Raw genomic sequence first — 12,350 nt, 5'->3', positions numbered from 1 at the left:
GGTTTGTGTGCTCCTGCTTGTTCCTGTGTGAGTACTGACAAGGCAGTACCTTCGCGTTCTGTAACAAAAAGTGTAAACTGTTTTCTGTAACATGGTGTTGCTAAAACAGGTGCTTGACATAAAGCTTTCTTTAGGCTTTCAAAAGCTTGTGTATGTTCTTGAGTCCAAGGGAGAACAGTCGATGTGGCTGCCTCCTGTGTTGTCAACTGAATGAGTGGTTTTGCTAGAAATGCATACTGAGGGATCCACTGCCTACAATATGAAGTGAGGCCTATGAAAGCCCGTACCTCCTTTTGTGTCTTGGGTATTGGTATGTTAGCTATTAACTGAATGCGGTCGGGTGTAAGCTGCCTTCCCTCCTTGGACAGCGAGTGTCCAAGATAAACAACTCGCTGGACACAGAATTGCAGCTTAGAAGGGGACACATTGTGCCCCTTTTCGGCTAGAAATTGTAAAACTGTCAGTGATGCTTTTTCACATTCAGGTTCGCTTCGGGCGGTGATCAGCAGATCATCGACGTATTGAAGCAGAGCAGTGTTAACTGGCATGTGGATACTATCGAGTTCTCGTTTCAGTGCTTGGCTATAGATGCTGGGGCTTTCTGTAAATCCTTGAGGTGCGCGTGAGAATTTAAAGCTACGTCCATTTAAACTAAATCCGAACAAATATTGGCTTTCCGGATCTATTGGGACGCTGAAAAAGGCATTCTTGAGATCGATTACAGTAAAGAATGTTGCTTCGGAATCAATAGCTGTCAGTAATGACGAGATATCTGGAACCACAGGGAATTGTGGCACAATGCATTTGTTTAACTCGCGCAGATCAATAACCAATCGATATACTGGCGGGGCCTTAGGATCTGTTCGTTTAAGAATCGGAATTATCGGTGAATTACATACATTGGAGTCTGTTTCCACAACTACTCCTTGGGCAATGAGCTCGTCAATGATTTGTAGTAAAGCCACTACAGCATCTGGTGGTAACTTGTATTGTCGCATTCGTGGTAGCACCACTCCTGCCTTTAATGTGACTCGATATGGTGTAATATTCATACATCCAACATCAGTAGGGCCTTGCGCCCATAGATGTGTCGGTACAGTCTGCAGTCGGGGATCCATGTCTCTGGACACATAGTGACCTTTAAAATCACGTAAAAACAACCTTACTCCTTCCGGAGAACAACATATTATGGCTCCTAGAGCTTTCAACGTTTTTATTCCTAGCAAATTTTCTGGACATGATTTAGTAAGCAATAAATCTGTAGTTCGGGTCAGAGGTCCTATCGTAAGTGGCAGAGGTTGTGACACTTCATTAACAATAGGTTTTCCTGAAAAACCAAGGGAAATATTCTGTGAGCCTGAGAGGGGTGCCCCTGGAACTTCACTACGTTTTATGGTCGTTCGACTTGCCCCTGTATCCAGTAAAAATTTTCTATCTTGGCCTAATAATTTACTATGTACATAAGGTCCTTCTTGATCTACTGGGATTTCAATAAGGGGTAAGTCAACTTCCCTCTCTAGGCTAGTTCATGCGTAACGCTGATACTCAGGATATTCATACTGTGCGGTCTGATACATTTGTCGTGTTGTTGTCTGTGTGGCAGCAACAGGCAACGGTGGTGCAGCTGGCACAAACTGTACTGGCTGTTGTGCGGCTGGCATGGCCTGGGCATGCTGCAGAGCTCCTTGTTCATTCTGCTCTTGTCTAAATGGCCGTGGTCTTTCTTGTGTTTTACCTATGGCGATATTATGTTTTAAAACTGGACAATCGTGTACATAATGACCTGGCTTTTTACAATAATTGCATGTCCCTTTTACAGGTCCTGCTGAATCGGAATGTGTCATACCCTTTTTATGTCCTTCAGCTGGAACTGTCTGGGAAACTAGCATTTTCATTTTCGTGTCCTTCATGCGTCTGTGTTCATATTCTTGTTCCTCTCTAATTCTATTGTGATGGTACTGTAACATTTGTAACATTTGTGATGGAGTGTTACCTTGCCAGGTACTCTCGAATTTTAATACTCTATTCTTTACTGGGGGCAGGGCATTTTCTACTAATTTTGTTACAAACAGATGTGGGTATGATTCGCTACTTGCTTTTATGCCACTATTTATACCAAAACATTTTTCAAATCGGGCATAGTAATCACTAGTGTCTTCATCTTGCTTCTGTTTACAGGCTGAAATTGTACCCCAATCTTCCTTTTTCGTAGTTAATAAACGTGGCAGTACCTGTACTAATAAACCTGGTAATGCCTTAGTTTTATCCCCAAGTCCTGCTCCTGCAGTTCGGGCCTTTTCTTCTGCTTCTAACACTGACCATTCTATCTTTTGGTCTCCTACCTCCCACTCTTTTTCCTTGAGTTTCTCATAAATGCCAGCAGGCATCAATACCTTTAATATTGTCATAATGTCGGGATAGGTATACTCTCCCATGAGTAACATGTCTTTAATTTCTCGGTGAAAACCCGCTGGATCTTTGTCATGACTGGGTACCACTTTCTTCATTTGTAACAATTCTATTTTTGATATGGGCGTATATACAAATACGCGCTTGAACTCGTTGTCCTCGCCTTTTATTGGGTGCACTTCTCGTAAGGGATTCTGTCTATCCATGTGATACGTGGTTCTTTCCTTGACGGGCAATGAGACACGGTCTGAACATACAAAAAGAATATACTGCTTTCTTGATTCTAGAATTTCTTTAATTAATTTAGTACCTGAACCTCTCCATTTATTCATAAGCAATTCGGTCAATATATCAGGTAAGGGACCAGGGTCCGAATGCTGACTCCGATATAGTATAATGAGTTGTTGAATCATATAAATCCCAGCTAACCTCTGTTCGTCTGGGGTGAGATTCAAAAATGTGCGTACTACTGTATCATCACTATATTTTCCGGGACTGTCCACCCAATGGACAGCTGCCCTGGCTAAATCTTGTTCATCCATAGAATCGAGAAAATGATAACCCCTTCGTTCTCGGAGTAGTTTGTCGGCGGTTTGAAACGAATGCTCGTTAGACCTTATATTAATTATAGGTATTTGGAAATTCCTGTTATTATCTGGACATATCGGACGTATCGAGTCAGTAAGACATCTATTACTATTACAAGATCTTCCTCTACCTACATAGGCTATGGTGTCTGACTGTCCTGTGGGCAGTCCTGACCCTTCTTCCTCGCTTTGTTCGAACTCGTCTACCTCTAATCTTTCTTCGTGTAGGCGTTCTATTTCTTTACGGATCTTTCAGCACATGGCTATTATACAATTTTGTTTATCATGTCTCCCTTCTGATATATTCTGGCTCCATCTTGTAAGAACTCGCATTTCTTCCGGGTCTACCCCCGGTCGGTCTTGATTTCTGATCACACAGTTTATGAGGAAACGTAACAGTTCCCCCTGTATCTCTACTTTCTGGTATTCCATAGCTCTGTTAATACATTCTGGATCTCGCCCTGTTTGGACAAAATGATATATATTATCTAGATGCGCAGTCATTCCTGGTAACTTTCCTAAATACACTGCGGCTCGTCTGATACGCAATGATGCCAGGGTCATTTCGTCCTCTTTACCGGGCACAGGGTCATATCTGCAATCTATAAGAAGTTCCTTCAGCGTACGGGCACTTATGAGTTTGGGTGTACGTGAATGTGCTGACTCTTGAAAAGTAAGTTTATTTATTCTGGGTGGCGTAGAGAAGATATTGGTAGCACCTCCCGTGGCCCCATCTGGGGTGTCGGGTGTGAAAGGATTCGTCGAACGTGACACAGCAACTACAGGTGTGGACACAGCTATAGAAGTAGCTGTAGGAGCGGATGCAGAAACAGATGTGCTTGCCAGAACTTGGGACTCGATTTGTTGCTGTAGGGACACGGGTGCTGGATCTTGGCGTTGGACCTCCCCGGTATGCGGTCTATGCGGGGCGGAATTTGCATATTCGGGAGCTGCGTCATCTAAATATGAGGAAAGAAAAACATCTTCTGCGGTTCTAGGATGCCCCTTAGGGTGCACCTTTATTGGGAACAATGGGGGTGGCAAGTCTTTCGGTATTTCTGGAGTAGCCTTAGGTAATCCTTCGGCCAGAAGGGGATACATACCATTCATAAGGGCGTTTCTTTGTCTGTCTACTTGTTCTGATTTCACTCGGATACCTTCCTCAATTAACATATTTTCTCGAACTTTATTTGAACTTTCTTTATTCCTTTCTTCCTGTCTACGTGCTTTTTCTGTGCGTCTATGAGATTCTTTACGCCATAACTCAACGGCGTCTTTCTGTGACTGTCTGACTTTCCTTTTCCATAACTCTTCCTCGACTTTCATGATGCACTCTGCATCCCAGGTTCCCGCTGCGGGCCACCTCTGACTTTCCGGTAATCCCTTGGTGTAGTCTACCCATAAATCAAGAAATAATACAGCGTCTAAGCCATGTTTGTGATACATGAAATGCCCTGGAGTGTCCCTAGGAGGAATAGGGACGGCTTCTTCGAGAACACCTTTTCTAGTAGTGATCTGTCTTAATTTCGAAAAGAGCGGCATATTGACAACTGATCCGATACTTAATCTTGAACACACTTAATACAAAAGCACAATAATGAACAACCATTCATACCACAATATGCAAGACGTTTAACACATTAAATATTAAACATTAAAACATTTTTAACCGTTAGAATAACCAACAATGATGATCGTCTGCATAACTAATCACCAAGCTTAATTCTTGACAATAACTAGATACTTCGGAATACTTGATATACTGCTAAACAGTACAGATACACTGCTAAAACAGTGCAGACCGGATTTGTGTACCCAAACCCGTCTTGACCGGCACAACCTATGTGCACGTCAGAAATGCCTCCCCAGCAATGGTACTCACCGGGTAGCTTCGGAAACGGAAGGCCTCGGTAACTTGAACTTGAACCGGACTGGACTCGACTCGACTCGTCGGACACTGGGCTTGACTTCGAACTGGTGGGTCTCTGTATACCTCGGATCTTGCTCTCTCAGCTGGGCTCTGGTCGGGATACTTCGCACTTCTCACCGCCTCGTCTGGGTGTTGATCGCAGTCTCAGTCGCCCCCGCTTGACCGGAGGGAGATACAGGAAATCCTGCTGGTACGCGTTATTGTCCGTCCAGCTGTGGCAGGAGACCGGGCCTGCAACGCACCGCCGGCGCGTGAGATGAGAAAGTGTCCCTGTTCGGGCGCCATTCATGTGGTAAATAATTTTCCTTTACCTGGACATAATTTGATACAGAAACATAATTAAATAGCTCAGTAAAATGAGAGGCAGAATCCGTGGTATTAGAGGTTCGGAATGGGCTTTATTCCAATAATCGATTATAATCGGTTGCTCCAAGTTCCATCACCACGGAGGTTCAGGAAGTGAAGTACATGCATTATTGACATGAAATGACTTTTATAGTACATACATTATAATGAAGCGAATGCAATAGGCGTAACAATTGATAAGGAAAGTGACGATTTGTCTGCGTAACCAAAAATGGGTGGAACAAGGAGTAAAAAGGAACATAATTGGTTATGATGTCACCTATAGGTGGATCTATAAGATAATACTTGGCATAGATGCGCGCGCAGCAGTATGACGTGTGATTGACGTGCAACTAGGGGGTGAAGGGGACTTGACATTTAGCTCTACATGTGGAGACAAGAAGTCTGGGGGGTCAAGTCAACCTAATCCCAAATCATATCTAACATCCTATGTTTAAAGAACTATGTTATCCATAAAAGAAGGACTCTCGGACAGAATCTGTTCTATACTGACTGTGCGTGCGTGTACAAGCGTCTAAGTGTCTACACTAAATGCGAGGGGGTAGAAATATTCCATGGTAACAGGGCTATGAATTACTTGCGTGAGGACAGAGAAGTCGAGCCTTTTGCTCGGTAGCTGGAAGAATGTTTACTTAAACTACTAGGCAGGAATGCATCGGCTGAGGGGGAAGCAGATAACTCGAAGGCGAAATACAGTTCTTGGCAGAGAATAGGCTGATGTCAGGCTTCGTGAGCCGCGCAGAGAATGAGACAAAGTTCATGGTCACAGATGCAGGCTCGAACTGGAGTTTTCAGAGGCAGAAAGCAAGAGGAGTTTGATGACAGAATCTGGGCCTACTTGCCTGGACTGTAAAATGGCATAAGTGAACCATATAAAGCCGGTGGCCTTTCGTACTTAGGAATGGAATATCTGGCCTATTCATGGCGGATCTGACAGAGGACATGTTGACGGTGGACGCACATATATTTGCGTCTTCATAATTGGAACTGGAGGGAACATACATGTACTTGTGACATGCACATAGAACCGTTGGGGTCCAAGATAGGGGACATAACTGACCAGAAAAATCCATATTTCCACAAGCTCCCTGATCACTCGTTCAGTGGTAACCTCCCTGACGAACTTGTAGTGGATCCATTTGGAAAAGTAATCCGTAAGGACAATGAGATGTCTGCAATCGTCAGGCAGCAGGGTAAACGGGCCCGCGAAATCAATGGCGACTTTGATCCATGGACCAGCAGGAATGTCCACCAGCTGCAGCGCACTTTTCGCCATCTTCCAGTGCTTGTCGGCCCTCAAGCATGGTCCGCATCGGTCGATAAAACTGCTGACATCGCCGCACATCCCTGGCCACCAGTAGTATTGTTTGAGTAGGTTCCTTGTGGCGGTAGCGCCCGGGTGACCTTTGTGAGCTAACCGAATTAGTTTATCTCTCAACCCTTCCGGCGGCACAAACAGCTCATGTCTTTTCACGAAGCCGCCCTCGATGGAGAGTTCGGGGCTAACCTGTTGGAAACTTCTGAGCGCACCGTTCAAGTTCCGGATCGGGGGCCAGCGAGCTATTATGTGATCCATCACCCTACGCATAGTCGTGTCTTTCTCTTGGGCCGCCATCCATTCCTCCTCCGAAATGGATCCTTCGCAGATGGCCGTAGCGTCCACCAGCGCCACTACGCACTCAGTGTCATCCATGGATCCGTCCCCCTCGCCGCTGACCGGCAAGCGCGACAGGCAATCCGCCCTGCAATTGAGGCCGCCCTTGATGTGTCTAATGGTGAAATGATACTCCTGCAGCCTGGACATCAGCCGCAAAAGCCTTGAGCTGGCCTTCCCGTTGCCGCGGCCTTCGCCGTCCATCATGTAGATTAAAGGCTTGTGGTCCGTGACCAGTTCGAACTCCATGCCCCACAAATAGTTCCTCAGTTTCTCCATGGCCCATACGCATGCAAGCGTCTCCCTCTCAATGGTGCTGTAATGCTTCTCCGCGTCACTCAGTGACCGGGAAATGAAAGCGACCGTGTTCTCCGTCTTCCCATGGAACTGGCAAAACACCGCACCGATACCCTTGGCGCTTGCGTCGACTGTGATCACATTCTGGAATGCCCTGTTGTATGGCTGTAGCACGGGGGCAGCCACGATGGCCTGCTTGACGGCTTCAAAAGCAGCTTGTTGGGCATGCGCCCACGTGAACTTTTCGTTCTTCCTCAGTAGCTTCCTTAGGGGCTCCACGATGGTCGCATATCCCTGCATGAATTTGGAGTAGTATTCGCTGAGCCCCAGGAACGATCGTAGGGCGTCTTTGTCTCCGGGACACGGGGCATCACGTATGGCCCTCACCAAATCATCTTTAGGCGCAATGCCCTCCGCGGTCAGCACGTGCCCCAAGTAGTCGATCCTGCCCTCCATGAACTTGCACTTGTCCTTGGAGACTGTCATCCCTTTGTCGCGCAGTACCGCCAGCACTTCTCCCAGCAGCTCCAGGTGCTCCTCTTCACCCGCCGTGTGGACTAGAATGTCGTCCTGGAAGGCTTCAACCCCCTTCATGTCGCCGAAGAGCAAATCCATCAACCTTTGGAAGACACCGGAAGCTGAGGCGAGGCCGAACGGAAGGCGGACGTACCTGTAGGCTCCGAACGGGGTAACAAAGGTGGTAAGTGCCTTGGACTCCTCCGTGAGGCACACCTGGTGGTATGCAGACTTCAGATCTATCAAGGTGAAAAATCGCGACCCAGATGTAGAAGACAGGATCTCTTGGATGTTGGGTAGAGGGTGTCAGTTCACCAGAATGTTTCTGTTCAAAGATCGCAGGTCCACACATAGCCGAATGTCCCCAGTCCTCTTCTTTTTGGACACCACGATTGCGGACACCCACTCTGATGCGCCTGCTTCCTCTATCACTCCCTCCGACTTCAACCTATCTAGAACAGCCTTTAGCTCCCCCCTGACAGAGAGGGGAACAGATCTGACCTTGTGTTTTATCGGCACGGCATCCTCCTTCAATCGTATAGCGTGCACGAATCCCCTCACACGCCCTACTTTGTTTTCAAACACAGACTCAAATTTGCCGATGACCTCAGCTAAGCCCTCATGTAAATCATCCGGCTGCACGTAGCCGACCCAATCATCTCTCAGGACTATGGGATCATCCGCCCCCGGGACTAGCATCACCCCCAGCTTGGCCAGATCCTTCCACCCCACTAGGCTCCTCCCTTTCTCAGCCACATAGATCTTCGTTCTCACTGTTCGCCCCCTAAAGGTGAGGAAGTCCCAGAAGTACCCCATCATCTCTATGTCTTTCTCCCCAAAAGCCTTCGGGTTCACATCCGTCTCATGCAATTTCACACCTTGCCACTTCAACTCATACGTGGTGTCAGAAATCAGGGTAATGGGGGAACCAGAATCGGCCGAAAATGGCAGCTCAACTGCACCAATCAGAACGGAGCCAATAGGCCCCTTCACTCTCCCATCTTCAGCATCAATGGACAATACAATGTCCGCATCAGTATCATCATCGCAGTCGCTCACCGAGCTCACTTTCATGCTCCCACCAGGTCTCCTGGCTTTGCATACTGCCGCGAAGTGGCCCACTTTCCTGCACTTAGAACAACTTTTGGACAGCGCTGGGCATGTCCTGCTATCCGCCAGGTGATCCCTTGACCCACACCTAAAACAAGCGAGCGGCTTCCTGCCCCCCCCTTTCTCGCTCGCCACCCTGTCTGGGGTTCTGGATGCACCTCTATGTTTGTCCTGCACCAAGAACACATTAGAAGCTTGGCTCGTGCTCGCAAGTTCTTTCGTGGACACCATGGAACGTTCAACGGCCTTCGCAATGGCCACCACATCCTTCAGCGACGGATTCCTGCAAGAAAGCAACCGTTCCTGCACCTTTTTGGAATGGCAGTAGAACACCACCTGGTCCCTGAGGTAAGTATCAGTCATCTCCCCGAATTCACAGTCTTGTGCCAACACACGTAGACAGGCAATATACTCCTCGATAGTCTCGCCTTCCTCCTGCCTCCGCAAAGCGAACTTATGGCGCCCCACCATGATATTACCCTCCTCAGAGTATTGCAGTTCGAGCCGCTTAACCGCCTCCTGGTACACGTCTAGAGGGACAAGGGCCCCCCGGAGGATCCGCATAGACGGGCAAGCTGTCAAAAACCTCCTGGCCTGCTTTCCCCAACAGTCCGAACAGAAGCGACTTCTTGCGTGCAGCGCTATACCCCTCGCCGTCAATAGAGACGATGTAATTCTCAAATGCGCGCAGCCACCCCTTCCACTTCATACATGGCTTACCAGGTGAGTCCAGAAAGAGGGGCGGCACACATATGTTGATGGGTTGCGCCATGGCAGGAGAGCGGGTGCACGTGGGACAGCGGCGCAGATCCTGGACAATCCCCACCAAGCTCGGGAGGACACCCCGATCGCAGGGAGGCAGAGGTCAGGCGCCGCAGCAATCAACGCAGCCTCAGGAGTTGGAAGCAACTATATCAGCAGAGAAGACGCTCCCTCCACAGCAGCTCACCAGCGCAGCACACGGAGTCGTCGGGGCGAGACAGCACCACAGGACAGCAGGCAGCACCCAGCAGCACACCAGCAGGGCCTCGAGGCAGGAGGCAAAGGCAGGCAGCAGAAACCAGCAGGAAGCAATCTTGAGCACTTGAATCAGCGAGGCGAGACCAGCGTGTGGAATCAGCACTTGGGAACATCAGGCAGCAATTAAATCATTCGCGGGCCGTAACGTTCTGTTTAACCCTCGTCGCCATTTGTAGTGGAACCAATGAGGGAGGCGAAACAGGATTCTGTGCTTCAGAACTTTTATTATAATATATCTGCAAAGTTATGGCCCACGAGGAGCAGCGGGAGAGAAAACCGCCGGCTCGCGTCCTCGCGCTCTTCTGCCCTGTCTCCCCGCCCCCGACGTCACAGCCATCCTCGACACCGGATTGGCCAGTGACGTCAGGCGGCGTGCGAGCAGAAACAGGACTACGGGGTTTGCCCGCCGACTGGTACGTTACATCACGTACAACACCTCCCCGGGTGAATATGCCGGTACCGTGTCTCCCTCACCCCTCCCCCCCCCCCCCAAATACCAAACTACTGTCACTTTAGTGCTACAACCTGTCTTCCAGTTTTACCGTGGCAACAAGTTTATATTCTCTTAACTGGAAAGATCCTTCTGCTAAATGCTGAAACCTGATAACATTTCAGTAAACATCATCAACGAAACCTCACTAATACATTAAATTCCTGTAATTCCCCCTCCCTTAAACTCCAGACTTGTGAACATTGCAATAATAAAACCCCGCCCTACGCTTCCACCTCTTTCCTTTCTGTTTCCATTCTGCCTTTTCCTTGCATTCCCCAATATCTCTCTCACGACCCAGCAAGCATCCCCAAGCCATCTACCCTAGTGTTGATCCAAAGCTATTGACATTGTAAATAACAATGACGTTTCTTTAAATGTTTTAAAAACAAAAACATAAACAAAAATAATGTCATGAGCAATGCCAATAGCTCTAACTTTAACAATGCCGAGACCATTGCATTGTAAATGCTTGTTCCCTGTATTACCGCGTTTATCTTCAAGAATGCCTGACGCGCCTTTCATTTATCTGGCGCGGCTTGTTTAGCATTACTGTGATGTCCTCTCATGTGGGTTGTGCGTTTACTATTGTGTGGTGTTTAACTAATAATAATAATCGTTATAAGTTTATTGCGGCTTTTTTTAATTTTTCTTTCGGCTTTGCAAAGCTTAAGCTGCGTGCGTTTTTTTTTTTTTTGATGTGGTGATTTAACTTTAAATATATATTTTTTAATGCAACAGACCATTGCAGACTGGGCGTGTGACATCCGCGCGTGGCGTCCTACGTCACGCGGTCCTTTCTTGTTATTTACAGCTCGGGCTGGCTGCCAGTTGTTTCCTTGTTCGGCTCAATGCGCGAGCTACAGCTGTCATCGACAGCAACAAGTGTTGATCCTAGGCATTCAACCATGGCTACTGATGAGCTGGCTTCCGAGCTGAACTGGAGGCTGAAGGTGGAGGAAGGCGGTGGAGAGCCTCCGGGACTCGGGAATGGCGGAGAACCAGAGTCAGAGCGGCAGAACTGGGAGCCTGCGCCAAGCGCTGGACCGGAGCTCAGCGCTAAGTTGCAGTGGCGAAACGACCTGAACGAGGGGTTAGGCGAGCAGCAGCAGCCGAGTTTGAGGGTCTTCAACCCATACACAGAGTTCAAGGAATTCAGAAGGAAGCAGATCAAGAGCATGGAAAGCATGTTCAAACAGTGAGTCACTGCGCCAGTCTGCATCGTGCTGCGTAAAAACAGTACTCCAGACTGCACCACGGCTGATCCACAACAACTGTAAACTAACTAAAGCCGCCACTCTACCTTGTGCACAGCCCGCACATGTTTAGCCCCTGTATATTTCTAACGCGTGCAGTGTGTCTCCTACAGATATGCAGTGCTTGCATACAGCACTCAAGGCTGCAAGGCTCTTGACCCAGAACCACCATCAACTGAGTGGAACTGCTACATGCCACCTTGTGCATAATCCGCAAATATACAGACCGCCAACGTGTACATCCATTCACACCTACATTTACGCAGCACATGTAATAATCTCCTTGCTGCACCCTGGGCGCCAGCCTCTGCTGAACAAAATCGAGCACATCGCGTTGATACAGTAAGTCATAGCACTGCAGCACCATATACCCTTGGCAGATCAGGATAACGCTCTGAGGTTTGACAACATAACTACACATACGGCGGTATTTCCACACATCCAAGGTCTGCAGGTCAAGCGCACGTTTGAACATTGCATAAATCATACAGCTCGTTACACGCTGCTTTCTACCTACCACAAGCCGTCCATGCAGATTAAATGGTAGAACATACTCGCACCGAGTCACTGCACCTCCCAACCCCTGAAGATCGAAAATTAATGTTAAAATAGTGAGTCAGATCCTGTTGCATAAAGATCACCAGGGCATCCACACACTACTATTTGAGGACACCACGCGCCATGACCTGCTCGCTGTTGTTGCCCCTGTTCTTGA

At 47.9% G+C, this 12,350-nt stretch overlaps 1 protein-coding gene across 8 annotated transcripts in view; it reads left to right on the top strand.

Annotated features, from left to right (window-relative positions):
• Positions 1 to 12,350, top strand: part of LOC146871735 (zinc finger CCCH domain-containing protein 11A-like) — a 310,767-nt gene that overhangs the window by 100,537 nt on the left and 197,880 nt on the right. For 2 of the 8 annotated variants that reach the window (XM_085651250.1, XM_085651267.1), the window contains exon 1: positions 11,312 to 11,577. The exons of 2 other annotated variants lie outside the window; for them this stretch is intronic. In XM_085651250.1, the coding sequence (XP_085507376.1) occupies position 11,577 (1 nt within the window). In that variant the 5' untranslated portion in view covers positions 11,312 to 11,576. Of the gene's footprint in view, positions 1 to 11,311; positions 11,978 to 12,350 lie in introns of those variants that run through there. 4 more of the 8 variants (XM_085651259.1, XM_085651252.1, XM_085651256.1 and 1 more) reach the window with 3 other exon arrangements.

The sequence above is a fragment of the Triturus cristatus genome, chromosome 1_1 (assembly GCF_964204655.1).
Source record: "Triturus cristatus chromosome 1_1, aTriCri1.1, whole genome shotgun sequence".
NCBI lineage: Eukaryota > Metazoa > Chordata > Amphibia > Caudata > Salamandridae > Triturus > Triturus cristatus.
Note: the sequence above shows the minus strand (reverse complement) of the source record. Positions and strands in the feature narration are given on the sequence as shown.